The sequence below is a fragment of the Chelonia mydas genome, chromosome 7 (genome assembly GCF_015237465.2).
Source record: "Chelonia mydas isolate rCheMyd1 chromosome 7, rCheMyd1.pri.v2, whole genome shotgun sequence".
Classification (NCBI taxonomy): domain Eukaryota; kingdom Metazoa; phylum Chordata; order Testudines; family Cheloniidae; genus Chelonia; species Chelonia mydas.
The window spans coordinates 122,400,931-122,428,164 of record NC_057853.1 but is presented as its reverse complement, the minus strand read 5'-3'; the positions used below and the strand labels follow the sequence as shown (position 1 = coordinate 122,428,164).

The window sequence follows — 27,234 nt, the reverse complement described above, 5'->3', positions numbered from 1 at the left end:
CACTGGCAGAGCCCTCTCCCTGCTCTATGCTCTGTGCGCCCACGCTGGCTGGCCCTGCCCCTCCCTGGGAGCTGGTTCGTGCCTGCCCTGCGGGTGGCCCACCTGCATTGGTGCCCAAGCCCCCATGTTCCTGTTGGGAGCCCCTACAGCACCCCTGCTGGGAGAGGATAATGCCCGACTGCCCCCCACCAGCTACCGAGGCGCCCCCAGGCCACAGGGGCCGTTCCACTTTCTGTGAGGGAGGAGGGCGGAGGCAGGCGCAGTGCGGATGCCAGGGGTTTATTGACAGCTCAGGGTGCACCAGGGACGCTGCCCCTCCCCACTCCCACCTTACAGCAGTTAAAACGCCACCCGGGGCTGCCCGGCTCCAGCACTGCCAAGGTCACAGCCGCCCTCGGGGCTCTCCCTGGTCGGCAGGGTCCTGGCTGGGTCCTGTGCAGCCCCCACTCTGCTCTTCTGAGCCGGCACAGCTCAGCCGGGGCCAGCAGCTGGCGGGATCCTGCCAGGAGCCAGGGGCCAAGGCTAGCGATGCCCCTTGCCATGGGGCAGCAGCCTCTTCCTAGACTCTGACCCCTGGAGAGCTGAGATCTGCGGGGCACTGGGGCTGGGCAAGGGAAGTTGGGGAGAGGGATGGAGCAGGCATCCCCTCCTGCTGCTGCGAGGGGCTGGCTGGCCCCACAGCACGCTGGAGATGGTTCTCCTGAGAGTGACGGCATCGGGCAGTGTGGGGGTTAGGGGCTGGGGCAGTGCCTCTGGCACTATGTTAGCTAGTGAAAGCCGAGTCCATCCCGAGTCACCCCCATCCCGAGTCCATCCCGAGTCACCCCCTGCGCCGGGTCATCCCGCCACCCCACCGGGAACCATGGCCTGCAATGGGCGTTTCCCTTCCCGGCTAACCCCACAGCCCTGCGGGGCCCTGTTCCCTGGGCCTGTCCCAGAGCAGGGGCTGAGCCAGACGCCCTGGTGGCCAGGGGTGAATGTGGCCCTGAGAGCAGAGCAGCCTGGGGCATGGGAGGGGGCCGAGCTGGCAGGAAGCCCAGCCAGGCCTCTCCGGGTGGGGGGCTTGAGGGACCTGGGTATGCACCATATCGCTGAGGCCTGGGGGTCGGCTCTGCCCCGTGGCAGGGGGCTTGTGGGGGGAAGGACTGCGCCCCCTTGGCCAGCTCTAGGTGTCAGGCAGCGAGGTTTGGGGCTGGGCGGGGGCTGCACTCCTGCCCTGGGGAGGAGGCTGGGCGCCATGTGGGGCTTGGGGACTCCTGGGGAAGCAGAGAGAGGGAAGGTGCCAGTGAGGGGGTAGGAGCGAGGACCCCCGTTCCCCTCCCCTCCTCACAGCCAGCCATTGATGCTAAAGTCTCTGTGCAGCTCCTCCAGCTGGGCCTCGCTCAGCGGGCGCAGGGGGGCACGGCAGGGCCCGCCGTGGTACCCTAACCACTCCATGGCCTGCTTGACCGCCGGGATCCCAAACTTGCGGGTGACCTGCAGGTGCCAGAGACACAGTGAGAGGCTGGCCTGTCCCCCTGCCCCGCCCCTGGGCGCTACACCGTCAGCTGTCCCCCCTCCATGCCCTGCCCCTCTCTGCCCCCTGCCTGCAGCCCAGCCAGGTCCCGGGGCGCTGGGGAGGCCTAGGGCAAAAGCGTCTCAGCGGGGGCTGGGTTGGGCTCCAGGGAGCAGGGCGCCTGCCCTGGTGACTCCTGACTCCAGCCCAGCTGGCCTGGGCCAGCACGTGTCTGTCAGGGAGGCCAAGCAGGACGCAGCTTGTCTGCTGGAGGCAGCGGGATGCTCGGGGAGCGCGTGGCTGATGCCCGGCACAGTGTGGCCACCTGTTCGGGGGAGAGGCCTGGGCTGGTGCAGCAGGGGGTCAGGCCCGAGGGGCATTGGCAGAGCTGGGAGGGGGGCACCATATTACAGCAGTCACCTGCCTCCTGCCTAGTTCCAGGCTGCCCCTTGGCCCTAGAGCCCCTGGCCTGGCCGCTCCCTGAGGCCGGAGCTTTCAGCAGCTCCAACAGCAGCAGGCAGTGCCTAGGGAGGAGCCCAGGGACCAGTCTCACCGGGAGCCCCCAGGGCAGGGCCCGCGGGCCCAGCAGGAGCCTCTCCCAGGAGTGAGGGCAGCTGCTCCAGTCTCCTGGGCTATTCAGCTTCACAAGATACTGGCCTGGCCCTCCCCCAGCATAGGGACCCGGCAGCGGAGCTGAAGGCGTGGGAGACGGATCCTGGGCTGGGAACCCCGAGTGGGGGGTGTAGCTGGGCAGGACACCAGGGTTCCCATGGACAGAGGGGAGTTCAGGAGCCCGGGGGGGGCTGGGGGAGCAGGGCCGCGCTGGAGCCAGAGCGCACACTGTTCCAGGCACTTCCCAAAGGGCAGGGGAGGCACTGGGCATCCTGCCCGCGCTTGGCCTCCAGCCCAGCCTGGCAGGCTGCCCTCTGCCTTGGGGCTGGGGGCATCTCCCCACCTTCCCTGCCACTCCCAGGCACCCAGACCCTGCCATGCAGCGGGATTGCTGGAAATGGGGAGCAGAGGGCTCAGAATGTGCAAGTGTAATAGGGCCAGGTGGGCAACAAAGTTCTGCCGGTGCCCCTCACTCCCGACCCGCAGCCCCCTGCTAGCCCAGCCCTCCCCCCCCAGCTCTGCCGGTGCCCCTCACTCCTGACCCGCAGCCCCCTGCCAGCCCAGCCCTGCCCCCCCAGCTCTGCCGGTGCCCCTCACTCCTGACCCGCAGCCCCCTGCCAGCCCAGCCCTGCCCCCCAGCTCTGCCGGTGCCCCTCACTCCTGACCCGCAGCCCCCTGCCAGCCCAGCCCTGCCCCCCAGCTCTGCCGGTGCCCCTCACTCCTGACCCGCAGCCCCCTGCCAGCCCAGCCCTGCCCCCCCATGTCTGCCGGTGCCCCTCACTCCCGACCCGCAGCCCCCTGCCAGCCCAGCCCTGCCCCCCCAGCTCTGCCGGTGCCCCTCACTCCCGACCCGCAGCCCCCTGCTAGCCCAGCCCTCCCCCCCCAGCTCTGCCGGTGCCCCTCACTCCTGACCCGCAGCCCCCTGCCAGCCCAGCCCTGCCCCCCCAGCTCTGCCGGTGCCCCTCACTCCTGACCCGCAGCCCCCTGCCAGCCCAGCCCTGCCCCCCAGCTCTGCCGGTGCCCCTCACTCCTGACCCGCAGCCCCCTGCCAGCCCAGCCCTGCCCCCCCAGGTCTGCCGGTGCCCCTCACTCCCGACCCGCAGCCCCCTGCCAGCCCAGCCCTGCCCCCCCAGCTCTGCCGGTGCCCCTCACTCCCGACCCGCAGCCCCCTGCCAGCCCAGCCCTGCCCCCCCAGCTCTGCCGGTGCCCCTCACTCCTGACCCGCAGCCCCCTGCCAGCCCAGCCCTGCCCCCCCAGCTCTGCCGGTGCCCCTCACTCCTGACCCGCAGCCCCCTGCCAGCCCAGCCCTGCCCCCCCAGCTCTGCCGGTGCCCCTCACTCCTGACCTGCTGCCTACACAACACTCCAAGGAAAACCTGAGTCCTGCTCTCTTGCGCCCCTGGGAGCTGCTCTGCCCTGAGGCCCTGGAGGCCAGGGAGGGTCTGCCCTGCGCTGGGCTGTGCCGAAAAGTGCCCCGTATCCCCCAGCCCGGGAACGTCTCTTACCGCTACGTTGGGCTCAATGAGCCGGAGCTGCAAGGCCTGGGCCTCCTGCCAGCGTCCCTCCTGGCACAGGCGCTCCAGCTGGCAGAGCTGGGCTCCCAGCACGTTGGCGAGGACACACACCCCCCCGCAGGCACCTGGAGGGCAGAGAGCAGAGTACCCAGGGCCTGGCCACCATCTGGGACCTCAACCTCTCCCCCAGCATCCCATGCCCTCTGTACCCCCACATCCTGCATCCTGCCCCCCATCTGCCCTCCTGGACCCCCACCTCCTGGACCCCCACATTCTGCCCCCATCCTCCCCCAGCACCCTACCCCTTCTGTACCCCCCCATCCTGCACCGTGCCCCCCATCCTCCCTCCACCACCCCAACCCCCTCCACACCCCCACAACCTGCCCCTATCATACCCCCTGCACCCCAACTCCTTCCCTGGCACCCCAACCCAATTTCCCCAACCTGCCCCAATACCTAAACATCCTGCCCCCCCAACCCACATCCCCCACCACCCTGGCTCCCCCCCCCCCCCCGGCTGGCTGTAGCCAACACTGCCCATACCCCCGAAGCCCCAGTACATCCCCCTGCGGGGGCCCAGGTGAACCACGGCGGCTGAGAGGCTACCCGTACCTATGGCGTAGCCAGCCAGCAGGAAGCCAGCCGACCCCACCAGCACCTGGAACGCCTCCGTCCGGGTCTTGTGGACAATCAGCCCCAGCCGGGTAATCTGGGGAGACACAGCGCGTCCTGCCGGGAGCCAGGAACACCCCGAGTGCCCACAGCCCCCAAGCACCGTGGAGCTGTGGGCACCGTGCGCTGGGCAGGCTCCAGAAGGCCAGATGGCCTGTCAGGGCACACACTAGGCCACCAAGCAAACCAGCCTGGGTAGGCCCTACACAAACAACCCACCCGTGGCACCCCCCGCACTAAGTAACAGGCTCCACCCCAGAGCAGCCCTGTGGCTGGGGCCCAGACGGCTCCTGGGAGATTCCACAGGGATTGGGGGGGAAGGGGCAGAGAGAGAGTGTGTGTGTGGGTGGGGACTCCTGGGTTCTTATCTTGGCAGTGGGGAGAGTTCCTTCCCCACACTGTGTCGTGCCTCAGTTTCCCCGCCTGTCTGCTGGGGGCGCTGGCCCTGACACCTGCTGGGTGCGGGGTCAGTCAGTGTCTGTAACTCACTTTGGCTGCAGGAAGCGGTGATGGCATTGCTGGGGGGAGGAAAGTGGGATGGGGCAGGGCGATGGGGGCTGGGCCCTGCCAGTGCAGAGGCTCCGGCGTGAGGGGACCTCAGCCGGGTCCGAAGGCCTCACCCAACAGCCACTCGGGCTGTGCTGGTGCCCGGCTGGCAGAGCCACTGTCCTGGCTCCAGACCCACAGGATGCTCCGAGCTGCCCCCTGCACAGCCGCCCCAGACTCACCCCCTACCCGAGTGCAGCGAGCCCCCCACACCGGGCAGGAGGCTCAGCAGGGCCCGCTCAGCCCCTCCCCAGTCTCCCAGAATTGGGTCAGCCAGGCGAGCGCCTGGCCCAGCGCTGGGGTGAAGGGCCCCTGGTTTCACCCTCTCCCTGGGTGGGAGGCCCTGACTGAAGCTGGAGCCCGCAGGGCTGAGCCGGGCACGGTGGGGTGAGGGCTCCCCGGGATGGCTAGGCTCAGACATGGCCCCTGCTCCCCCACTCACATCCCCCCCGCTGTCCTTGAGGCCCACGATGTTGGGGTGCTGTGACAGGGTGAGCACGGCCTCCAGGGGCAGCTCCAGGCCGGTGTTGGCTGGGACGCTGTACAGCACCACGGGGATCGGCGACGCATCTGCCACCTGCGGACACCGAGAGGGGCGCTGGGCATGGGCCCGTAGGACAGGGGAACAGCCCCTGCCCCTCACAGCCTGCGGCCAGCCAAGAGCCCCTGCTAGGCAAGGCGCCCTCCCTGCACCCAGCGCACCAGTGTAGGGCCTACGTAAACAATGGGCAATTTGGTTCACGTAGGGCCTACATAAACGACAACCATTCTGGCTTGTGTGGGGCCTACATAAGCAATGGGTCTGAATTTCACTCTCCTGTCCCCTCCCCCAATCTCAGCCCCTGTCGCCAAAACCAGGGGGTGACGGAGCTGACGGTGTCGCACGTAGCGTGTCACGTCACACTCCCTCCGCTTCCCCCCCACCGCCAGAGCCACTGGCTCTTTGCTCCCCTCCACCCTGGGAAGAGGCATCCGGTCACTGAGGGGCAGGGTTGACAGGTGTCCGGTTTTCGGCTGGAACGCCCAGTCGAAAAGAGACGCTGGCGGCTCCGATCGGCACCGCCAGCCGGGTCATTAAAAGTCCGGTCGGCGGCGCAGTGGGGCTAAGGCAGCTCCCTGCTTGCCCTGGCTCCGCACGGCTCCCAGAAGCAGCGGCACGTCCCCTCTCCGGCTCCTACGCGTAGGGGCAGCCAGGGGGCTCCGCACTCTGACCCCGCTGCAAGCGCTGACTCCAAGAACTGTGGCCAATGGGAGCTGCAGGGGCAGCGCCTGCGGACGGGGCAGCGCACAGAGCCACCTGGCCGTGCCTCCACATAGGAGCCAGAGCAGGGACATGCCGCTGCTTCCGGGAGCTGCTTTGAGGTACGCGCCACCCGGAGCCTGCACCCCTGAGCCTCCCCCCACCCCACAACTCCCTGCCCCAGCCCTGATCCTGCTCCTGCCCTCCAAATCCCTCAGTCCCAGCCCGGAGCAGCCTCCTGCACCCCAAACCGCTCATCCCCAGTGTGACGAAGTGGGACTGTTCTTAATGTTTCCTCTGAATAGTGTGGGGGTGACTCAGTTCCCCTATGAAGTTCTTAAGTATCTAGGGGGTGGGGTAAGGGTGTATGATCATTGCAGAGCTATCCACATCCCCCCCCTCCTTAACCGGGGGCAGCAATTTAGTCTCGAGGTTCCCTGCGGAACTGGCCCCCCAAGGTCTATCCCCACTCACCCCTGGGAGGTCCCCTAGGCCTCTCCGCTCCCCCACCGCCAGTTCATGCTGCTGCTGCTTCTGCGGCTCTTTCTCGGGCTCTCGCTGTCTCTCACAGTCCTTTTGCTCTCTCGGACTCAGCTCCAATCCCATCCATCTCTGATCCCCCGATGGGGAACCTGATCGTGAAGACCCTCGTCTGGTCGGGGACAGGAGTCTTGGGGATGCCTGGCTACCACTCCAGCTGCTCCCAGATCCTGCGATAGCCCCATTTGGGTCAGGAATCTGTTCCTAGAGCGGTCCTCCTCCTGCAGCTGCACGATTAACTGTGCCTTCGTGAACTTTCCAATGCTCAACCCTCGCTTTCTGCACAGGGTTACAATGTCCTTCTTAAGGAAACAGTGACAGGCCGTCACTCCACTCTTCCCACGTTGTTGTGGACTCACAAGCCTGTGTGCTCTCAGCTCCCCACGGTTTCCAGGAAGAACCCCAAGTATGCCAGCTTTTTCGAGGTCACCACCTCTTTGCCAGGGTCGAGCTGCAGACTCCTCCGCCCCTTGGACTGCTCGCTGCAATCCCCAGGGGAACCCTGTTACTGCAAAAGTCCTTCTCTCTCCCAGGGCCAAGCCGCAGGCTCCTCCACCCCTGAGCCTGCTCACTGCAGTCCCCAGGGGGACCCCATTACTGCACAGTCCTTCTCGCTGGTCACACACTCCCAGGGGTTTACCGCCCCCTGAAACCGCTCCTCTCTGAGCCTTCAGCACGCCTGGTCCTCGTCAATCCCCCTTCGTTTTACTACTCCCCAGTCACTTACTGCAGGAAGCGCCATCCACGGGGTGCAGTACATCCCACCGCTGCCACCAGTTGTCACGGAGTCCCTGGGCGATGCTCTGGAACTGCTCCCCATGAAGCCAGTCAGGACTCTGGGGCAGTCGCCTTTCTGTGAGCAGCCTGTCTTCAGGACACACAGCTCACACAGCTTCCACCTTCCTGGGTCTGACCTCGGAGCATTCAGCATCCTCTGCCCCTCCGTGCGCTTCCCCCAGCGAGTCCGCTCAGGCAGGGCTCCTGGGGAAGCCAGAGGGTCCTGCACCCCAACTTCGCAGTCAGACGTGACTCTCAGCCAGCCAGTAAAACAGAAGGTTTATTAGATGACAGGAACTTGGTCTAAAACAGAGCTTGCAGGTGCAGAGAACAAGAACCCTCAGCTGGGTCCATTTTGGGGGGGGGGGGCAGTGAGCCAGACAACCACGTCTGCCCTTCACTCCATGTCCCAGCCAGCCCCAAACTGAAAGTCCCTCCAGCCCCTCCTCCTCTGAGCTTTGTTCCTTTCCCGGGCCAGGAGGGCACCGGATTCCTTTGTTCTCCAACCCTTTAGCTCTTACCTTGCAGGGGGGAAGGGCCCAGGCCGCCAGTTGCCAAGAAACAGGGTGTCGGCCACTGTCTGTGTCCAGACCCCTGCACACACCTGCCCTCTAGGGCTCTGCAATGATCATACACCCTTACCCCACCCCCTAGATACTTAAGAACTTCATAGGGGAACTGAGTCACCCCCACACTATTCAGAGGAAACATTAAGAACAGTCCCACTTCGTCACACCCAGCCAGAGCCCTCACACTCCCTGCACCCCAACTTCCTGCCCCAGCCCAGAGCCCCCTCCTGAACCCCTCATTTCTGGCCCCACCCCGGAACCCGCACGCCCAGCCAAGAGCCCGAATCCCCTCCCACACCCCAACCCTGAACTCCTCTGAACTCCTCTTCTCCACCCCCAGCCCGGAGCCCCCTCCTGCACCTCAAACCCCTCATCCCTGGGCCCACCCCAGAGCCCACACCTCCAGCCGGAGCCCTAACCCCCTCCCGCATCCCAACCCCCTGCCCCAGCCCGGAGCCCCCTCCCATACTCTGAACTCCTCGGCTCCACCCCAGCCAGGATCCTTTTTCGAGCCTAGCCCCACCCCCTCATAAGCCCCTCCCTCTGCAGAGGCCCTCCCCCTTCCCCCGAGCCCCTCCCCTGTAGGGCCCCTCCCCTTCTTCCCCCAAGTCTCCTCCTAGAGCCCCCCTTCCTGTAGGCCCCTCCCCCTGCAGAGCCCCTCCCCCTTTGTTCAAAGGCCCCTCCCCCAGCACTGCAGGGCCCCCACTCCCCCCGTCCAGCTGTCACGGACCCAGAGCAGCCCCCCGGCTGCGGCCCGTCCCGTACCTGGCTGTAGTGGTGGATCAGGGCCGCGCTGGTCATTGCGCCCCGGTAGTAGCAGGGTGTGATCACCAGGGCGGCGTCAGCGCCCGCCTCGGCCATGCCCACGGTCATCGCAACGGTGCCCTGCGTGGCTGGGGGGAGGGCGAGCGGGAGGTCACGTCACGGCCCTCGCCAGAGCATCGCGCGGGGCCTGGGACAGGGACCCAGCCGGGGGCAGGTGCAGGGCCCAGGCACTGGGGGGCGGGGGGACGGAGGGGTTGGGGCCCAGGCACTGGGGGGGTGGGAGGGACGGAGGGGTCCGGGCCCAGGCACTGGGGGCGGGATGGATGGGGGGGCGGAACCCGGTCCTGGGGGGGGGAGGCGGATGGATGGGGGGCAGAACCCGGGCCGGGGGGGCTGGGGTGGATGGATGGGGGGCAGAACCCGGGCCGGGGGGGGGATGCTTGGGGGGGAGCGAAGCTGCAGGCTGCAGGGGCCGGTGGTGCAGCATTAAGGGGCCCTGGCCCGGGGGTGGGAGGGGAGTCAGGAGCCTGGCCCTGTGGCCATGGCACCCACCCAGGCACGTCCACGGTGACCCCCCCATCCCTGCCTCTCACATTCGCAGCCCGACCCGGCCAGCAGAAGCTTGTCCTTGGGCACGGCTTGGCGCACGCAGCTCACCACGGCCAGCCGCTCCTGGGGCGTCAGGTAGGGCCACTCCCCGCTGGAGCCCTGCACCACAAAGCCTGCAAGACAGAGCACAAGGCCGTTGGGCTGCCCCAGAGCTCCCGGCACCAGGGGTGGGCCTTGGCCGGCCCACCGCACAGAGGGGCAGGCGGGACCCAGGCCCAGGGGGGGCAGTGCTGGGCCAGCAGGGCTGGATGGGGGTGAAGTGCCCAGATCCCATTAGGGGGCTGCATGAGGGATAGTGCCCAGCTCCAGGGTGGCAGGGGCATGGGAGGGTGCCCAGCCCTGGGGTGGGGGGCACATAGGGGTGGTGCCCAGCTCCAAGGGCACCCACCCTTGCAGCCCAGCCGAGCACTGGTACAGTCCTTCCACCCAGTGCCCTCGCTGGAGCCTTTCGATGAGGGTCCCGCCCAGGCCCTCCCCAGGGACACGCGGGGACCCCTCCTGGGCAGACCCAGCAGGCGTTTCTGCAGTGAAACCCGCAGCCGGCCCAGGGCTGCCCACACAGCTGCCATGACACCCCTCGGGCAGAGCCGTGTGACAGCCCTGGGCTGGGGCAAGTGACCCCGGGCACCACTGTTCCACAGACCCCCAGAGCCGCAGGCCAGTCTGGTGACACCCCCACCCAGCCAGGAGCCCCATGGCTGCCTCGCGGCCTCAGACCCCCTCAGCTGCCAGCCCGTCCGCAATCCTGCCCCGGCCCTGCCCTGCTCCAGCCCTGCCCCTGCATCCTGACCCCCACCTCTCGGGGTGACTCCAACCCACCTGCAGCCTGCGGCCAAACTCTGCCTACGACCCTGACCTGGCCTGGCCACAGACTGACCCACGGTCTGTTCCCAGAGCCCCGTTTCAGCGCTGCCCTCGGCCGGGTCCACACCATACGTCTGGCTTCGCCTGCCGCTCCAACCACCAGGCCTGACTGCCTAGCACCCAGACAGGTGGATCCTCCCGGGGGAGACTCGACAGAGCCCCTTCACTTTGGGGCACCACATGGGCACCTAAGAGCTGCAACCAAACTCAGGCCCTGCTCTGGAGCCCCACCGAGGCAAGGAGGCCAAGCAGGGGTCCCAGCAGGGGCAGGGACCATACACACCCACCCACCCACCCGCACACAGAGCCGGGAGGTGCCAGAGCGCACGGCCTCCTCGGGCCCCAAGGGCGCGAACCCCATCACTTGCTCACCCCCCTCCGCACCCCTCACAAATCACACCACAAGGGACGCTCACAAAGAGTTTATTGCCTGCTGGCGGGGGTGCGCTGCGGTCTCCCCAGCCAGGGCTGCAGCTGCCCGGGAAGGGGCACCATGTTCCCAGAGCCCCGGGGCTCAGTCCCTGCAGCGGCGGGCCAGCCTGGAGTGGTCCGTGTGGGCGGGAGCTGCCGTGGCACGTGGGCCCGCAGCCTGGCGCTCGCTCCCTCCGTGCTGACGGGCGTGTTCGGGCTGGGCCTGGCCGCCTCCGCCTGGCGGCTGATCTGGCAGGAGGTGGCCCGCAGCAGCAGGGCCTCGGCCAGGCGCCTCCTCGGGGCACCGCTCTCCCTGCTGCGCTCGGTGCCCCGGTTCCCGTCCTCCGCGGGCTGCCCGGCCCTCCGGCGCCCGCTGGGCCTCTCCTCCGCCCCTGCTGTCTCGCTCTCCTCGGGGAAGCAGCTGTAGTATGATCTGATCCAGTGCGGAGCCTGCTCCGGCGCCGGGCGGCCCCCCCCGGGGTCCCTCCTCCACAGGAACAGGGCGCCGGCCCCCAGCAGCAGGGCAGCCCCCAGGGCCAGCGCCACCATCCAGCAGCAGGAAGCCCTGGCCGACCCCATCGGCCTGCGGTCAGGGCCAGGCAAGAGCAGGGGGCCGGGGCTCCTGGGACAGCGGGGCCATGCCGGGCAGAACAGCACCTGGGGAGCAGGCGTGGGTCCCAGCTGCTCAGCCTCCCTGCTCCCCCGGGCAGCGCCCGGGTCACCAGTCAGGGGGGCATTGTGAGGGAAGCACCTGGCCCTGCTGGTCTCAGGGCCAGGGAGAGCACGGGGCCGGGGGAGCAGGGCTCTGCGCTTGGGAGTCTCCGAGCAGGGTCCCGAGAGTGGAAGCGGCTGAGTCTGGGGCCAGCTGAGTGTGGGGCCGGGCACGGAGGCAGCGGTTCGGCCCCCGGACGAGCTGTGGGAGACCTGGCCCTGACCCACCAGCAGGTGTGTGCTGGGGGCCCCAGCCAGGAGGCATGCCCCTTGTCCCGGGACGCTGCCACCCAGGCTCCGGGCTTGGCCTAGAACCTGGCCGGGGCCAGCAGCCTGCCCCACGTGCCCCGGTCTGACTGGGCACTGACGGAGGGGCCAATCCCAAAGAAAAGCCCTCCGCCCCCTCGTGCCCTCGGCCAGTTCTAGCCACCGTGGTCCGAGCGCCCTGCCTGCACCATGCCCAGCACCCGGGGGGCCGCGAATGCCAGCCACGCGGTGGGGCAGGAGCCCTGAGCAGGGGGCGCGCAGGGTCTGAATGGGGGAGAGCAACCCTCGGGGAGTGGGGTTGAGGGTGCGCAAAGGGCCTCGTCCGGCCCGGGGAGCCAGCCCTGCGGGGTGGGCGTGGAGTCTGCCTGGGCGCATCAGGGCTGAGCCCAGGACGGGGCGAGTGGGGCAGCCAGCCAGGGCACAAAGCCCGGGGGCCGGAAAAATTACACCCAAACCCCCAGACTGGGGGGGAATCTGCCTGCTTGTTCTGCGCCCGAGAATGCTCCTTACGGCTCTGGAGCACGTGCTCTTGCTAGGTTACCTGAGTGGCAGGGGCTGGTGGGGGAGATGGGGCGGGAGCTGTTTTGGGGGGTTAGGCGGGGCAGGGGTTGGTGCGGGGTGGGAGCTGTTTGGGGGCTAGGCAGGGTGGGAGCTGGGGGGGATGGGCGAGGAGCGGCTGGTGGGGGTGAGGCCCATCTTGGCAGGGTGGGGGCCGTTGGTATGTAGGGGGTGTCACGGAGTCCCTGGGCGATGCTCTGGAACTGCTCCCTATGAAGCCAGGCAGGACTCTGGGGCAGTCTCCTTTCTGTGATCAGCCTGTCTTCAGGACACACAGCTCACACAGCTTCCACCTTCCTGGGTCTGACCTCGGAGCATTCAGCATCCTCTGCCCCTCCGTGCGCTTCCCATAGCGAGTCCGCTCAGGCAGGGGTCCTGGGGAAGCCAGAGGGTCATAGAATCATAGAATCATAGAATATCAGGGTTGGAAGGGACCCCAGAAGGTCATCTAGTCCAACCCCCTGCTCAAAGCAGGACCAAGTCCCAGTTAAATCATCCCAGCCAGGGCTTTGTCAAGCCTGACCTTAAAAACCTCTAAGAAAGGAGATTCTACCACCTCCCTAGGTAACGCATTCCAGTGTTTCACCACCCTCCTCGTGAAAAAGTTTTTCCTAATATCCAATCTAAACCTCCCCCATTGCAACTTGAGACCATTACTCCTCGTTCTGTCATCTGCTACCATTGAGAACAGTCTAGAGCCATCCTCTTTGGAACCCCCTTTCAGGTAGTTGAAAGCAGCTATCAAATCCCCCCTCATTCTTCTCTTCTGCAGACTAAACAATCCCAGCTCCCTCAGCCTCTCCTCATAAGTCATGTGTTCTAGACCCCTAATCATTTTTGTTGCCCTTCGCTGGACTCTCTCCAATTTATCCACGTCCTTCTTGTAGTGTGGGGCCCAAAACTGGACACAGTACTCCAGATGAGGCCTCACCAGTGTCGAATAGAGGGGAACGATCACGTCCCTCGATCTGCTGGCAATGCCCCTACATATACATCCCAAAATGCCATTGGCCTTCTTGGCAACAAGGGCACACTGCTGACTCATATCCAGCTTCTCGTCTACTGTCACCCCTAGGTCCTTTTCCGCAGAACTGCTGTCTAGCCATTCGGTCCCTAGTCTGTAGCGGTGCATGGGATTCTTCCATCCTAAGTGCAGGACCCTGCACTTATCCTTATTGAACCTCATCAGATTTCTTTTGGCCCAATCCTCCAATTTGTCTAGGTCCTTCTGTATCCTATCCCTCCCCTCCAGCGTATCTACCACTCCTCCCAGTTTAGTATCATCCGCAAATTTGCTGAGAGTGCAATCCACACCATCCTCCAGATCATTTATGAAGATATTGAACAAAACCGGCCCCAGGACCGACCCCTGGGGCACTCCACTTGACACCGGCTGCCAACTAGACATGGAGCCATTGATCACTACCCGTTGAGCCCGACAATCTAGCCAGCTTTCTACCCACCTTATAGTGCATTCATCCAGCCCATACTTCCTTAACTTGCTGACAAGAATGCTGTGGGAGACCGTGTCAAAAGCTTTGCTAAAGTCGAGAAACAATACATCCACTGCTTTCCCTTCATCCACAGAACCAGTAATCTCATCATAAAAGGCGATTAGATTAGTCAGGCATGACCTTCCCTTGGTGAATCCATGCTGACTGTTCCTGATCACTTTCCTCTCATGTAAGTGCTTCAGGATTGATTCTTTGAGGACCTGCTCCATGATTTTTCCAGGGACTGAGGTGAGGCTGACTGGCCTGTGGTTCCCAGGATCCTCCTTCTTCCCTTTTTAAAGATGGGCACTACATTAGCCTTTTTCCAGTCATCCGTTGGGGGGTCCTGCCCCCCAACTCCGCAGTCAGACTTGACTCTCAGCCAGCCAGTAAAACAGAAGGTTTATTAGACGACAGGAACATGGTCTAACACGGAGCTTGCAGGTGTAGAGAACCGGACCCCTCAGCCGGGTCCATTTTGGGGGGCAGTGAGTCAGACAACCACGTCTGCCCTTCACTCCATGTCCCTGCCGGCCCCAAACTGAAACTCCCTCCAGCCCCTCCTCCTCTGGGCTTTGTCCCTTTCCCGGGCCAGGAGGTCACCTGATTCCTTTGTTCTCCAGCCCTTTAGCTCTCACCTTGCAGGGGGGAAGGGCCCAGGCCATCAGTGGCCAGGAAACAGGGTGTTGGCCATTCTCTGTGTCCAGACCCGTGCACTCACCTGCCCTCTAGGGCTCTGCAATGATCATACACTCTTACCCCACCACCTAGATACTTAAGAACTGCATAGGGGAAACTGAGGCACCCGCACAATATTCGGAGGAAACATTAAGAACAGTCCCACTTCGTCACAGGGGGCTGGGGGTGTCGGTGGATGGGGGCCATTTGGGGGACTGAGAGGCCCGTTGGGCCAGGTGCCGAGTCTCCCCACCACTGGCTCCGTCCCCTGCCACGCAGCGTCCACCCACCCCAGCTGCACAGACCCTGCGAGTGGGGCCACGATCCCTGGCCAGGAGCCTGCAGCGAGTTCCAGCCAAGCCCACCCCTCCTGCCCCTTCCTTGCCCTCCTGCTCCCTGGGCTGGGGCACCGCGCCCACCCCCACGCGGCCAGGCCCCAGGTGGGGCTGGGCCACCCTTGTGCCAAGGGGCCTGGCTCCCTCCAGGCCCAGGTGTGCCGCTGACCCGCTTGCCCCTAGGTAACAAGCCGGGGTGAGGCGGGAACGCGCCCGTCCGGAGGGGCTGGGGGTTCCCGTTCTGCTCGGCTGAGCCTGTTACCCCGCCCCCATGGAGCTTCTGCCGGGCGGCTCAGGGGGCCCCATGCGACAGGAGCTGGGGGGCTCTGGCCTGCTCCCAGTGGCCAGGTGCCTGCCCCACAATCTGGGCTAACCGGCCCCACAGGAGCTGAACGGGACACAGCCAGAATCCCCCACAGCCCTAGAGCGGGGGACTGGAGTGCGGGGGGCAGGTTAGCAGGATGGGGGCGCACACACAGGGCGGGGCTGTGTGGGGCAGGGCGGGGACACACAGGGGCACAAGGGCAGGCTGGGGTGTGTGTGGAATTAGGTAGGGTGGGAGCGTGGGGGGCAGGACGAGGGGGTGGGGGGACGTGGGGGGGCATGTGGAATTGGGCAGGGTGGGGGAATGGCAGTGGGGCAGGGGCAGACCCTGTGCCCGCCAGAGATAATCAGACCCCACTGTGCAGAGCTGTGGGGCGCTGGGCTGCACGACCCCCGCAGCGCCCCCCGGCCGGCCTCACCTCGGAAGGGGACCGTGGCGAAGCGGTGCAGGTTCTCCTCCAGCTGGCTGTGGTCCACCTCGCCCTGGGCTGTGAAGGGGGTGGTGAGCGGGGGGAAGATGCCCCGCAGGTCGAGCCGGGTCCCCGGCGCGGCGGGGGTGCTGAGCCCCCTGCCCCACCCGAGGGGGCGCCAGCGTAATGCTGCCAGCCCCAGCCTGAGCGGGGCGAGGAGCCGGCGGTGCTGTGCCATCGCAGGGCCTGGGGGCACGCTCCGAGCTGCTGCCCCACGGCTACCTTAGCCCAGGGCTGTTAATGATTGATGGGGCTGGCTGGGGATTTCTGCTCCGGGGGCGAGGTCCCTCCTGGCTGCCTCTCACTGGGGCCCTGCCAGGGGCACCGGGGGCCGTGGACCAGTGCTGACCAGTGCCTGGCACGGGCCCAGGGCCCCACCTGCCCAGCCATGAGGGCCCGTGTGTCTGCCAGCTGGCCGTGTGTCTGCGGGGGCAGCTGCTAGGCCCCTCTCGGGGTCAGGCCCCCAGGAGCCTCTAGCCGGCCCCTGGGGCTCCCCACACAGCCCGTCACCACCCCCAGCACAGTACAGGCCGCTATTGCCAAATCCTGGCCAGGCAGCCCCTCCGGCTCTTAAAGTGGCCCCAGCATGAGCAGGGTCAGCGGCAGCTGCCCGTGGGAGGAAGGGACACCCTGTGTCTGCAGGGCATGGCTGGTATTCAGCTGTCCTGGGGCACACCCTCTGCTCCCACTCCCCAGAGCTGCAGTCATTCTCACCAGGCAGGAGAGACTTCTGCTCTGGGGCAGCTGGGCTGGGCCCCACACGCTGCTGGGATCCCGTGAGATCTGCGGCAGCATGCACTAGTTTGTTACTGTAAGGTGGCTTGTAAACACCCTGCGGGTTTGTATTTCAAGAGGGGCGTGTGAGCACCAGGTCTGCATGGGCTCAGTTATGGTAAGACCTGCCCTCCATGCTGGTGAAGTATTGGCTCTCTCTCAGGAGTGCCGAGGCCAGGGGGCTGCCCTGTTATGGTAGGGGGCTAGCTGGTGATCACATGGTCAGTGCGAGTGTCAGGGTTGGACATGGCCCAGGGGAGTACCAGGGCTGGGTGTGACTCCGGGGGCTGGTGTGTTGTTATAGGTTCTCCTGGAAATGCTGGACATACAGGATCATTTCAGTGGCATTTTGGAATAACCAGTGTGACAAAGTAGGAGGTTTATTACTTAATGTTTTGTGTGAATACTGTGTGCCTCAGTTTCCCCCCGATGAAGTGAGCTGTAGCTCACGAAAGCTTATGCTCAAATAAATTGGTTAGTCTCTAAGGTGCCACAAGTCCTCCTGTTCTTTTTACAGTTTCCCCTGTGCGTTACACAAATACCTAGGGGGTGGGACAAGGGGCTGTGATTTTTGCTGAGACCCCAGTGGGCAGGTGTGGCTGCCCCCACATAGATAATGGCCGAAGTACTCCATGACCTGACAACTGATGGTCAGGCCTGTGCAAGCTGGAGCAGGGAGGGGTGGAGACCAGGTGGTCCTTTTGCCTGGGAAAGAGACAAAGGACAGAGGGGGGCAACAGGAGTGTCTGAGGTTGGGCGGCTGGAAGTGAGTCAGCCTCCTGGTTTGGGTCTCCGGGGTGAGGGCCCAGGGCTCTGGATCCCCCCCGCAACGATGGACTTTTCTGAATGTCCCCGATTTCTGCGCTCACAAGCTCTGTTCTACGCTGGGGGCCCGACGACTAATAACCCGTCTGTGTCACACGCTGGCTGAGAGTCACGGCTGGCTGCGGAGTGGGGGGCAGGGCCCTTTGGGGGCGGGTGAGGCTTCCCCAGGGGTCCCATCCAGGAGCACTCGCTGCCGGGAGCTCCCGGGGTGAACGGGGCCGAACGCTCCGAGGTCAGGCCCAGGAAGCACCGATGCCCAGGAGGCTTCTTGCCCTGGTGAGCGTGTGCCCTGAGGGGAGCCACGCTGCCCGAGAGCCCTGCCCGACTTCATTCAGAGCGGTGCCCGCACCCCCAGCCTGTGACTCCGTGACAACCAGCATTGACGAGTTCAGCCAAAATAATCCCAGGAGCAGCCCGGAGGAGGCCCGTTGGCGCATGCTGGCTGAGGATGGTATCACTCAACGCAGCGAGGAGAAAGATCGCCCAGAAAAGAGGTGCTGGAGAGTCGGGGTCAGCGTACGCACAGCGATCACAAAGCAGGGCGTCATTTCAATCCTGCGACCCGTTCACTGCCTGCCTCGCATGGGGAGAGAGAAGTGGTGTAGAATGTGGCTGGAAGATACCAGAAAGGCCCACGGGGTGAGATCGGATCTTTTATTGGACCAACTTCTGTTGGTGAGAGAGACGAGCTTTCAGCTACACAGAGCTCTTCCCAGCTGAGCTCGCCATAGCCGAGCTCTCTGCCCTTTGCCTCAAAGGAAACCGGCTCAGCACCTTCGAACGCCGAGCCTGGCCCCTTCAGCCCCTCCCGGTGCTAGCCACTAAAACCATGGTCTTACTAAAGACTCTGGACGGGACTCAATAAAGACAAATGCAAAGTGCTGCAGTTAGGAAGGAGGGATCAGTTGCGCACACTGGGCAATGACTGCGGCAGAAGGGGTACCCCAGAGAAGGAGCCGGGGATCAGTCCGGGGATGTCACAGCTAAATACAAGGTGGAACTGATTGTTTCCCATACGTAGTTAACACATATTGTAAGAGACTATGCAAGGTCAAGTGGCCTGTTAACACCTCTGCTGTCATAGACAGAAAGGGGGGTTAGTGGGCTTCAGATTAAGTCATAAATCAGAAAAAAGAAAAAGAGTATTTGTGGCACCTTAGAGACTAACCAATTTCATAGAATCATAGAACATCAGGGTTGGAAGGGACCTCAGGAGGTCATCTAGTCCAACCCCCTGCTCAAAGCAGGACCAACCCCAACTAAATCATCCCAGCCAGGGCTTTGTCAAGCCGGAACTTAAAAACTTCTAAGGAAGAAGATTCCACCACCTCCCTAGGTAACCCATTCCAGTGCTTCACCACCCTCCTAGTGAAAAAGTTTTTCCTAATATCCAACCTAAACCTCCCCCACTGCAACTTGAGACCATGACTCCTCGTTCTGTCATCTGCTACCACTGAGAACAGTCTAGAGCCATCCTCTCTGGAACCCCCTTTCAGGTAGTTGAAAGCAGCTATCAAATCCCCCCTCATTCTTCTCTTCCGCAGACTAAACAATCCCAGTTCCCTCAGCCTCTCCTCATAAGTCATGTGTTCCAGTCCCCTAATCATTTTTGTTGCCCTCCACTGGACTCTTTCCAATTTTTCCACATCCTTCTTGTAGTGTGGGGCCCAAAACTGGACACAGTACTCCAGATGAGGCCTCACCAGTGTCGAATAGAGGGGAACGATCACGTCCCTCGATCTGCTGGCAATGCCCCTACTTATACAGCCCAAAATGCCATTGGCCTTCTTGGCAACAAGAGCACACTGCTGACTCATATCCAGCTTCTCGTCCACTGTCACCCCTAGGTCCTTTTCTGCAGAACGGCTGCCGAGCCATTCGGTCCCTAGTCTGTAGCGCTGCATGGGATTCTTCCGTCCTAAGTGCAGGACTCTGCACTTGTCCTTGTTGAACCTCATCAGATTTCTTTTGGCCCAATCCTCTAATTTGTCTAGGGCCCTCTGTATCCTATCCCTACCCTCCAGCGTACCTACCACTCCTCCCAGTTTAGTGTCATCTGCAAACTTGCTGAGGGTGCAATCCACACCATCCTCCAGATCAATTTATTTGTCTCTAAGCTGCCACAAGTCCTCCTTTTCTTTTTGCGAATACAGACGAACATGGCTGCTACTCTGAAACCTGTCATAAATCAGAGAATCACAGAGACATGTCGGGCTAGAAGGGATCTTGCTAGGTTGGCTACTCCAGCCCCTTGCACCGAGGTAGGACTCAGTATTACCTAGACCAGCCCTGGCTTTAGGAGCAGCCGACCCACAGGACAGCCTAGGGTGCCGGGCTTGGAGGGGTGCCGGGCTTGGAGGGGTGCTGGGCTGGGGGGGTGCTGGGCTTGGGGGGGCTATTTTTGTTGTTAGCAACAAAAGGGGAAATGGAATGTTTGAAGTCAAATGTTTCAAGTGTTGATGTTAGCACATTTCAAGTTATTCTTAAAATGTAAACGTTTCTATAAGCTTAGAGGAAAATAATTTTTTTTTATTTGCTTATATATGGCATGAATAAATACAGATTTACAATTTTGCTGACATAAGCGGTAGTGTAGACGTGGCCTACATCTCCCTTGCTCGATTTAAGCCCGTTGCTTCTTGTCCCATCCTCAGTGGCTAAGGAGAACAATTTAGCACCCTCCTCTTTATAACAATCTTTTATGCACTTGAAAATTGTTACCAGGGCCCCCCTCAGTCTTTGCTTCTCCAGACTAAACAAACCCAATTTTGTCAGGTTTCAGAGTAACAGCTGTGTTAGTCTGTATTCGCAAAAAGAAAAGGAGGACTTGTGGCACCTTAGAGACTAACCAATTTATTTGAGCATGAGCTTTCGTGAGCTACAGCTCACTTCATCGGATGCATACTGTGGAAATTGCAGAAGACATTATATACACAGAGACCATGAAACAATACCTCCTCCCACCCCACTCTCCTGCTGGTAATAGCTTATCTAAAGTGATCATCAAGTTGGGCCATTTCCAGCACAAATCCAGGTTTTCTCACCCTCTGCCCCCCCACAGACAAACTCACTCTCTTGCTGGTAATAGCCCATCCAAAGTGACCACTCACCAACAACCACATACCACACAACAGAACCACTAACCCAGGAACCTATCCTTGCAACAAAGCCCGTTGCCAACTGTGCCCACATATCTATTCAGGGGACACCATCACAGGGCCTAATCACATCAGCCACACTATCAGAGGCTCGTTCACCTGCACATCTACCAATGTGATATATGCCATCATGTGCCAGCAATGCCCCTCTGCCATGTACACTGGGCAAACTGGACAGTCTCTACGTAAAAGAATAAATGGACACAAATCAGATGTCAAGAATTATAACATTCATAAACCAGTCGGAGAACACTTCAATCTCTCTGGTCACGCAATCAGAGACATGAAGGTCGCTATCTTACAACAAAAAAACTTCAAATCCAGAGTCCAGCGAGAAACTGCTGAATTGGAATTCATTTGCAAATTGGATACTATTAATTTAGGCTTAAATAGAGACTGGGAGTGGCTAAGTCATTATGCAAGGTAGCCTATTTCCCCTTGTTTTTTCCTCCCCCCCCCCCGCCCCCAGACGTTCTGGTTAAACTTGGATTTATGCTGGAAGTGGCCCACCTTGATTGTCATGCACAGTGTGGGGAGAGTGGTCAGTTTGGATGAGCTATTGCCAGCAGGAGAGTGAGTTTGTGTGTTGCGGGGGGGGGGGTGAGAAAACCTGGATTTGTGCTGGAAATGGCCCACCTTGATTATCATGCACATTGTAGGGGGAGTGGTCACTTCAGATGAGCTATTACCAGCAGCAGAGTGAGTTTGTGTGTGTGGTTTTTGGAGGGGGGTGAGGGGGTGAGAGAACCTGGATTTCTGCAGGAAATGGCCCACCTTGATTATCATACACATTGTGAAGACAGTGGTCACTTTGGATGGGCTATTACCAGCAAGAGAGTGAGTTTGTCTGTGGGGGGGCGGAGGATGAGAAAACCTGGATTTGTGCTGGAAATGGCCCAACTTGATGATCACTTTAGATAAGCTATTACCAGCAGGAGAGTGGAGTGGGAGGAGGTATTGTTTCATGGTGTCTGTGTATATAATGTCTTCTGCAATTTCCACAGTATGCATCCGATGAAGTGAGCTGTAGCTCACGAAAGCTTATGCTCAAATAAATTGGTTAGTCTCTAAGGTGCCACAAGTCCTCCTTTTCTTTTTGCCAATTTTGTCAATTTCTCCTGGTAGGCCCTGTGTTCTAGACCTTTCACATTTGTGGTGCTCACCTCTGGACTCGCCAGTTTGTCCACATCTTTCCTGACATGTGGCGCCCAGAACTGCACACAAGACTCCGGCTGAGAGCTATCAGTCCGGAGCAGAGCGGAAGAATTACTTCTCGTGTCTTGCTTACGACACTCCTGCTGATACAGCCCAGAGTGATGGTGGGTTTTTTTGCACTGAAAATCGTGGACTGAATAGAGAACTGGATTTATGGCTTATTACCTGTAAACCCACCCCCTCTTTTTGTCCTATAATTACAGATGTGTTAACAGGCCACTTCACCTTGAATGGTGTGACTATAAGTGTAATATAATAGCTCATTGAAAGGTGACGTAGGGCCAGAAAGAGTTAATGAACTCCCAGACTGACAGGTTTCAGAGTAGCAGCCGTGTTAGTCTGTATTCGCAAAAAGAACAGGAGGACTTGTGGCACCTTAGAGACTAACAAATTTATCTGAACATAAGCTTTTGTGAGCTACAGCTCACTTCATCGGACTGACCTGACCCAGGGCCGAACTTTAAAGGCTGGTTAGGAAGAGATGGAAATGGAGAGAGCTGTGAAATGCAGCCGGCATGGTGAGAGAGAGAAGGGGAGCTGTGTGCTCAGGGCTTGTGATGTCAGCAAACGAGGCTTGGCTATGGCTATGGCTTTGATTCAAAGACCAAAAAGCGAATATTAATATATACTTGAGTGACATAGTACTGTTGTCTATATGCCTCTTTGAAGGTTGCGGTAACCTGTGTCTGAACTGTTAATGGATAAATGACCCTGTGCTAATTGCCAGGATGTTTGGGAGAAGGAAAGTGAAGCCGATTGTCTTCTCAGGCCAACAGGCTGCAGGAAATGTTTAAAAACCTTGGGACACGATCCTTCTTCATCTCAGATCTGCTAGGGACCGAATGGCTCGGCAGCAGTTCTGCAGAGAAGGACCTAGGGGTTACAGTGGACGAGAAGCTGGATATGAGTCAACAGCGTGCCCTTGTAGCCAAGATTCAGAGTAACAGCCGTGTTAGTCTGTATTCGCAAAAAGAAAAGGAGTACTTGTGGCACCTTAGAGACTAACCAATTTACACTTTCCACAGTATGCATCCGATGAAGTGAGCTGTAGCTCACGAAAGCTTATGCTCAAATAAATTGGTTAGTCTCTAAGGTGCCACAAATACTCCTTGTAGCCAAGAAGCCCAATGGCATTATGGGATGTATAAGTAGGGGCATTGCCAGCAGATTGAGGGACATGATCGTTCCCCTCTATTCGACATTGGTGAGGCCTCATCTGGAGTACTGTGTCCAGCTTTGGGCCCCACACTACAAGAAGGATGTGGAAAAATTGGAAAGAGTCCAGCAGAGGGCAACAAAAATGATTAGGGGACTGGAACACATGACTTATGAGGAGATGCTGACGGAAGTGGGATTGTTTAGTCTGCAGAAGAGAAGAGTGAGGGGGGATTTGATAGCAGCCTTCAACTACTTGAAGGGGGGTTCCAAAGGGGATGGAGCTCGGCTGTTCTCAGTGGTAGAAGAGGACAGGACAAGGAGTAATGGTCTCAAGTTGCAGTGAGGGAGGTCTAGGTTGGATATTAGGAAACACTATTTCACTAGGAGGGTGGTGAAGCACTGGAATGGGTTACCTAGGGAGGTGGTGGAATCTTCTTCCTTAGAGGTTTTTAAGGCCCAGCTTGACAAAGCCCTGGCTGGGATGATTTAGTGGGGATTGGTCCTGCTTTGAGCAGGGAGTTGGACTAGATGACCTCCTGGGGTCCCTTCCAGCCCTGATCTTCGATGATTCTATGAAGGGGACACCCCAAGCCATGAGGACTGAGATCCCCAGTTATTGACTGGAGTCACCCTGAATATGGACATTGAACTGTAACCTGTGGACTATTTCTAAAAGGACTTTTGGCCACTACACACTCATCTCTGCTATGTGTCTGGACCTCAAGAAATTGAATTCAAGTCTGTCTGTATATTGATCTTTCAACCAACTCTCTCTCTTTTCTTTTTTAATAAATTTTAGTTTAGTTAATAAGAATTGGCTATAAATGTGTATTTTGGGTAAGATCTAAGTTATCATTGGACCTGGGTGTGTGGCTGATCCTTTGGGACTGGAGAATCTTTTCTTTTGTATGATGAGATAAGATTTTCAGTAACCATCTGTGACGAAGTGGGACTGTTCTTAACATTTCCTCTGAATACTGTAGGGGTTCCTCAGTTTCCCCTAGGCATTTCTTAAGTCTCTAGGGGGTGGGATAAGGGGCTGTAATTGTTGCAGAGCAAAGGGCCAGGGTACGTAAATGGCCGACACTCTGTCTCCTGGCAACTGATGGCCTGGGTCTTCTCCCCTGCAAAGTGAGAGCTAAAGGGTTGGAGAACAAAGTTGAGTTGGTTGAGTTCAGGATCCTGACGCAGGGAAGAAAGGTAAGCAGCAGGATACGGACCCTCGACTTCTGGAAAGCAGACTTCGACTCCCTCAGGGAGCGGATGGGTAGGATCCCCTGGGGGACTAACATGAAGGGGAAAGGAGTCCAGGAGAGCTGGCTGTATTTCAAGGAATCCCTGTTGAGGTTACAGGGACAAACCATCCCGATGAGTCGAAAGAATAGTAAATATGGCAGGCGACCAGCTTGGCTTAACGGTGAAATCCTAGCGGATCTTAAACATAAAAAAGAAGCTTACAAGAAGTGGAAGGTTGGACATATGACCAGGGAAGAGTATAAAAATATTGCTCGGGCATGTAGGAATGAAATCAGGAGGGCCAAATCGCACCTGGAGCTGCAGCTAGCAAGAGATGTCAAGAGTAACAAGAAGGGTTTCTTCAGGTATGTTGGCAACAAGAAGAAAGCCAAGGAAAGTGTGGGCCCCTTACTGAATGAGGGAGGCAACCTAGTGACAGAGGATGTGGAAAAAGCTAATGTGCTCAATGCTTTTTTTGCCTCTGTCTTCACTAACAAGGACAGCTCCCAGACTGCTGCGCTGGGCATCACAACATGGGGAGTAGATGGCCAGCCCTCTGTGGAGAAAGAGGTGGTTAGGGACTATTTAGAAAAGCTGGACGTGCACAAGTCTATGGGGCCGGACGAGTTGCATCCGAGAGTGCTAAAGGAATTGGCGGATGTGATTGCAGAGCCATTGGCCATTATCTTTGAAAACTCGTGGCGAACAGGGGAAGTCCCGGATGACTGGAAAAAGGCTAATGTAGTGCCCATCTTTAAAAAAGGGAAGAAGGAGGATCCTGGGAACTACAGGCCAGTCAGCCTCACCTCAGTCCCCGGAAAAATCATGGAGCAGGTCCTCAAGGAATCAATCCTGAAGCACTTACACGAGAGGAAAGTGATCAGGAACAGTCAGCATGGATTCACCAAGGGTAGGTCATGCCTGACTAATCTAATAGCCTTCTATGATGAGATTACTGGTTCTGTGGATGAAGGGAAAGCAGTGGATGTATTGTTTCTTGACTTTAGCAAAGCTTTTGACACGGTCTCCCACAGTATTCTTGTCAGCAAGTTAAAGAAGTATGGGCTGGATGAATGCACTATAAGGTGGGTAGAAAGCTGGCTAGATTGTCGGGCTCAACGGGTAGTGATCAATGGCTCCATGTCTAGTTGGCAGCCGGTGTCAAGTGGAGTGCCCCAGGGGTCGGTCCTGGGGCCGGTTTTGTTCAATATCTTCATAAATGATCTGGAGGATGGTGTGGATTGCACTCTGAGCAAATTTGCGGATGATACTAAACTGGGAGGAGTGGTAGATACGCTGGAGGGCAGGGATAGGATACAGAGGGACCTAGACAAATTGGAGGATTGGGCCAAAAGAAACCTGATGCGGTTCAATAAGGATAAGTGCAGGGTCCTGCACTTAGGACGGAAGAACCCAATGCACAGCTACAGACTAGGGACCGAATGGCTAGGCAGCAGTTCTGCGGAAAAGGACCTAGGGGTGACAGTGGACGAGAAGCCGGATATGAGTCAACAGTGTGCCCTTGTTGCCAAGAAGGCCAATGGCATTTTGGGATGTATAATTAGGGGCATTGCCAGCAGATCGAGGGACGTGATCGTTCCCCTCTATTCGACATTGGTGAGGCCTCATCTGGAGTACTGTGTCCAGTTTTGGGCCCCACACTACAAGAAGGACGTGGATAAATTGGAGAGAGTCCAGCGAAGGGCAACAAAAATGATTAGGGGTCTGGAACACATGACTTATGAGGAGAGGCTGAGGGAACTGGGATTGTTTAGTCTGCGGAAGAGAAGAATGAGGGGGGATTTGATAGCTGCTTTCAACTACCTGAGAGGTGGTTCCACAGAGGATGGTTCTAGACTATTCTCAGTGGTAGAAGAGGACAGGACAAGGAGTAATGGTCTCAAGTTGCAGTGGGGGAGGTTTAGGTTGGATATTAGGAAAAACTTTTTCACTAGGAGGGTGGTGAAACACTGGAATGCGTTACCTAGGGAGGTGGTAGAATCTCCTTCCTTGGAAGTTTTTAAGGTCAGGCTTGACAAAGCCTTGGCTGGGATGATTTGATTGGGGATTGGTCCTGCTTTGAGCAGGGGGTTGGACTAGATGACCTCCTGAGGTCCCTTCCAACCCTGATATTCTATGATTCTATGATTCTATGAAAGGAATCCGGTGACCTTCTGGCCCCGGAAAGGGACAAAGCCCAGAGGAGGAGGGGCTGGAGAGGGAGTCAGTTTGGGCTAGCTGGTGAAATGCCGGGAACCCCAAGGCTGGGGTCTAAGCTCCCTGCCTCCCAGAAGGACTTGACTGAGCGGTCCTGGTTGTACCTACAAGGTCTGTTTGGGACTGTGTTCCTATTGTCCAATAAACCTTCTGTTTTACTGGCTGGCTGAGAGTCACAGTGAATCCCAGGAAGAGGGGTGCAGGGCCCGGACACCCCGCCCTCCGTGACACCATCATCGTATCTGACAGGTGTGTCTGGAGGGAGGCCTGAGGCTGGCACTTTAAGGGAACTGCGTTGTGTGGACATCTGAGTACTCAGGGGGGTGATACAGAAGCTGGTTTGGGCTGGCTGGGTAAATCTAACTATTGGAATATGCACCAGCGTGTGGGGTTTCTCTGCCCCGTTATGTTTGCAGTTCACCCTGATTGAGTGACCTCAACTGGCTCCCACGGGCAGCATCGTTACAAATGGTCTCTCATAATATGGACTAACTGCTTATGCTAAACAATGTGTTCCACCCCGCCAGTCCCTTTCCCAGGCCCGAGGAAGAGCTCTGTGTGGCTCAAAAGCTCATCTCTCCCACCAACAGAAGTTGCTCCAATAAAAGATATTCCCTCCCCGCTTGTCTCTGTAATATCCTTGGACCAATACAGCTACCCAGCCCGGCAAACAGGGACCATCCCAGTCAGACTGAAAGGAAAGGCTGTAGCGGGTTGGTCTGCTGCCCACTTGCAATGTATGGTGCTGAGTGTCGGGCAGCCAAGAAGCAACACGAACATATGCTCTGTTCCAGGGAAATGCGGCAGTGGGATGGACGAGGTGGGTAGGCAAGAGAGCCCGCCTGAGGAACGTGTGTGTTAGAGACACGCTCAGTGTAACACAAAGAAACGAGGAAGTGCAGGCTGAGAAATCCGGGCACATACAGCGCCGTGCTGACAGCCAGCTGGCTACAAGTCCATCGGAAGGAAAAAGACAGGGAGACCCACGATGGAGCAGTGGGATGGCCTAAAGGCAGACAAGTTAGCATGTGGGTGATTGTGACAGGATGTACCTCATGTCCACCCCTGGACACTATTGGAATGATCTGTGTACAGGTGTGCTTTGTGCAGTGTTGTCTGAAAACTCATCATGTGCTGGTCGTTAGCGTCCTGGTGAAATATGTGTGGCAACATTGTCTGTGAAGTTCTAAGACTCCACTGGG

At 59.5% G+C, this 27,234-nt stretch overlaps 1 protein-coding gene across 1 annotated transcript; it reads right to left on the bottom strand.

The window, feature by feature from the left end:
• Positions 1-263: 263 nt before the first annotated feature.
• HOGA1 (4-hydroxy-2-oxoglutarate aldolase 1) lies at positions 264-15,695 on the bottom strand. The gene is made up of 7 exons (XM_037903855.2): positions 15,399-15,695; positions 9,323-9,451; positions 8,730-8,857; positions 5,281-5,415; positions 4,233-4,329; positions 3,612-3,745; positions 264-1,476 (listed from the first exon to the last, which is right to left on the bottom strand). Exons 1-7 carry the CDS (start codon positions 15,625-15,627, stop codon positions 1,327-1,329), a joined length of 1,002 nt encoding a protein of 333 aa, XP_037759783.1. The 5' UTR covers positions 15,628-15,695; the 3' UTR covers positions 264-1,326.
• Between the last annotated feature and the right edge of the window lie 11,539 nt (positions 15,696-27,234).

Coding starts and splice junctions, on each gene's coding strand:
- HOGA1 (XM_037903855.2), bottom strand. CDS start 15,627: ATGGCACAGCACCGCCGGCTCCTCGCCCCGCTCAGGCTGGGGCTGGCA. Junction 8,858..9,322: donor GGCCGGGTCGGGCTGCGAAT/GTGAGAGGCAGG, acceptor CCCTCCCCCCAG/CCACGCAGGGCACCGTTGCG. Junction 5,416..8,729: donor TGATCCACCACTACAGCCAG/GTACGGGACGGG, acceptor CGGTGTCCGCAG/GTGGCAGATGCGTCGCCGAT.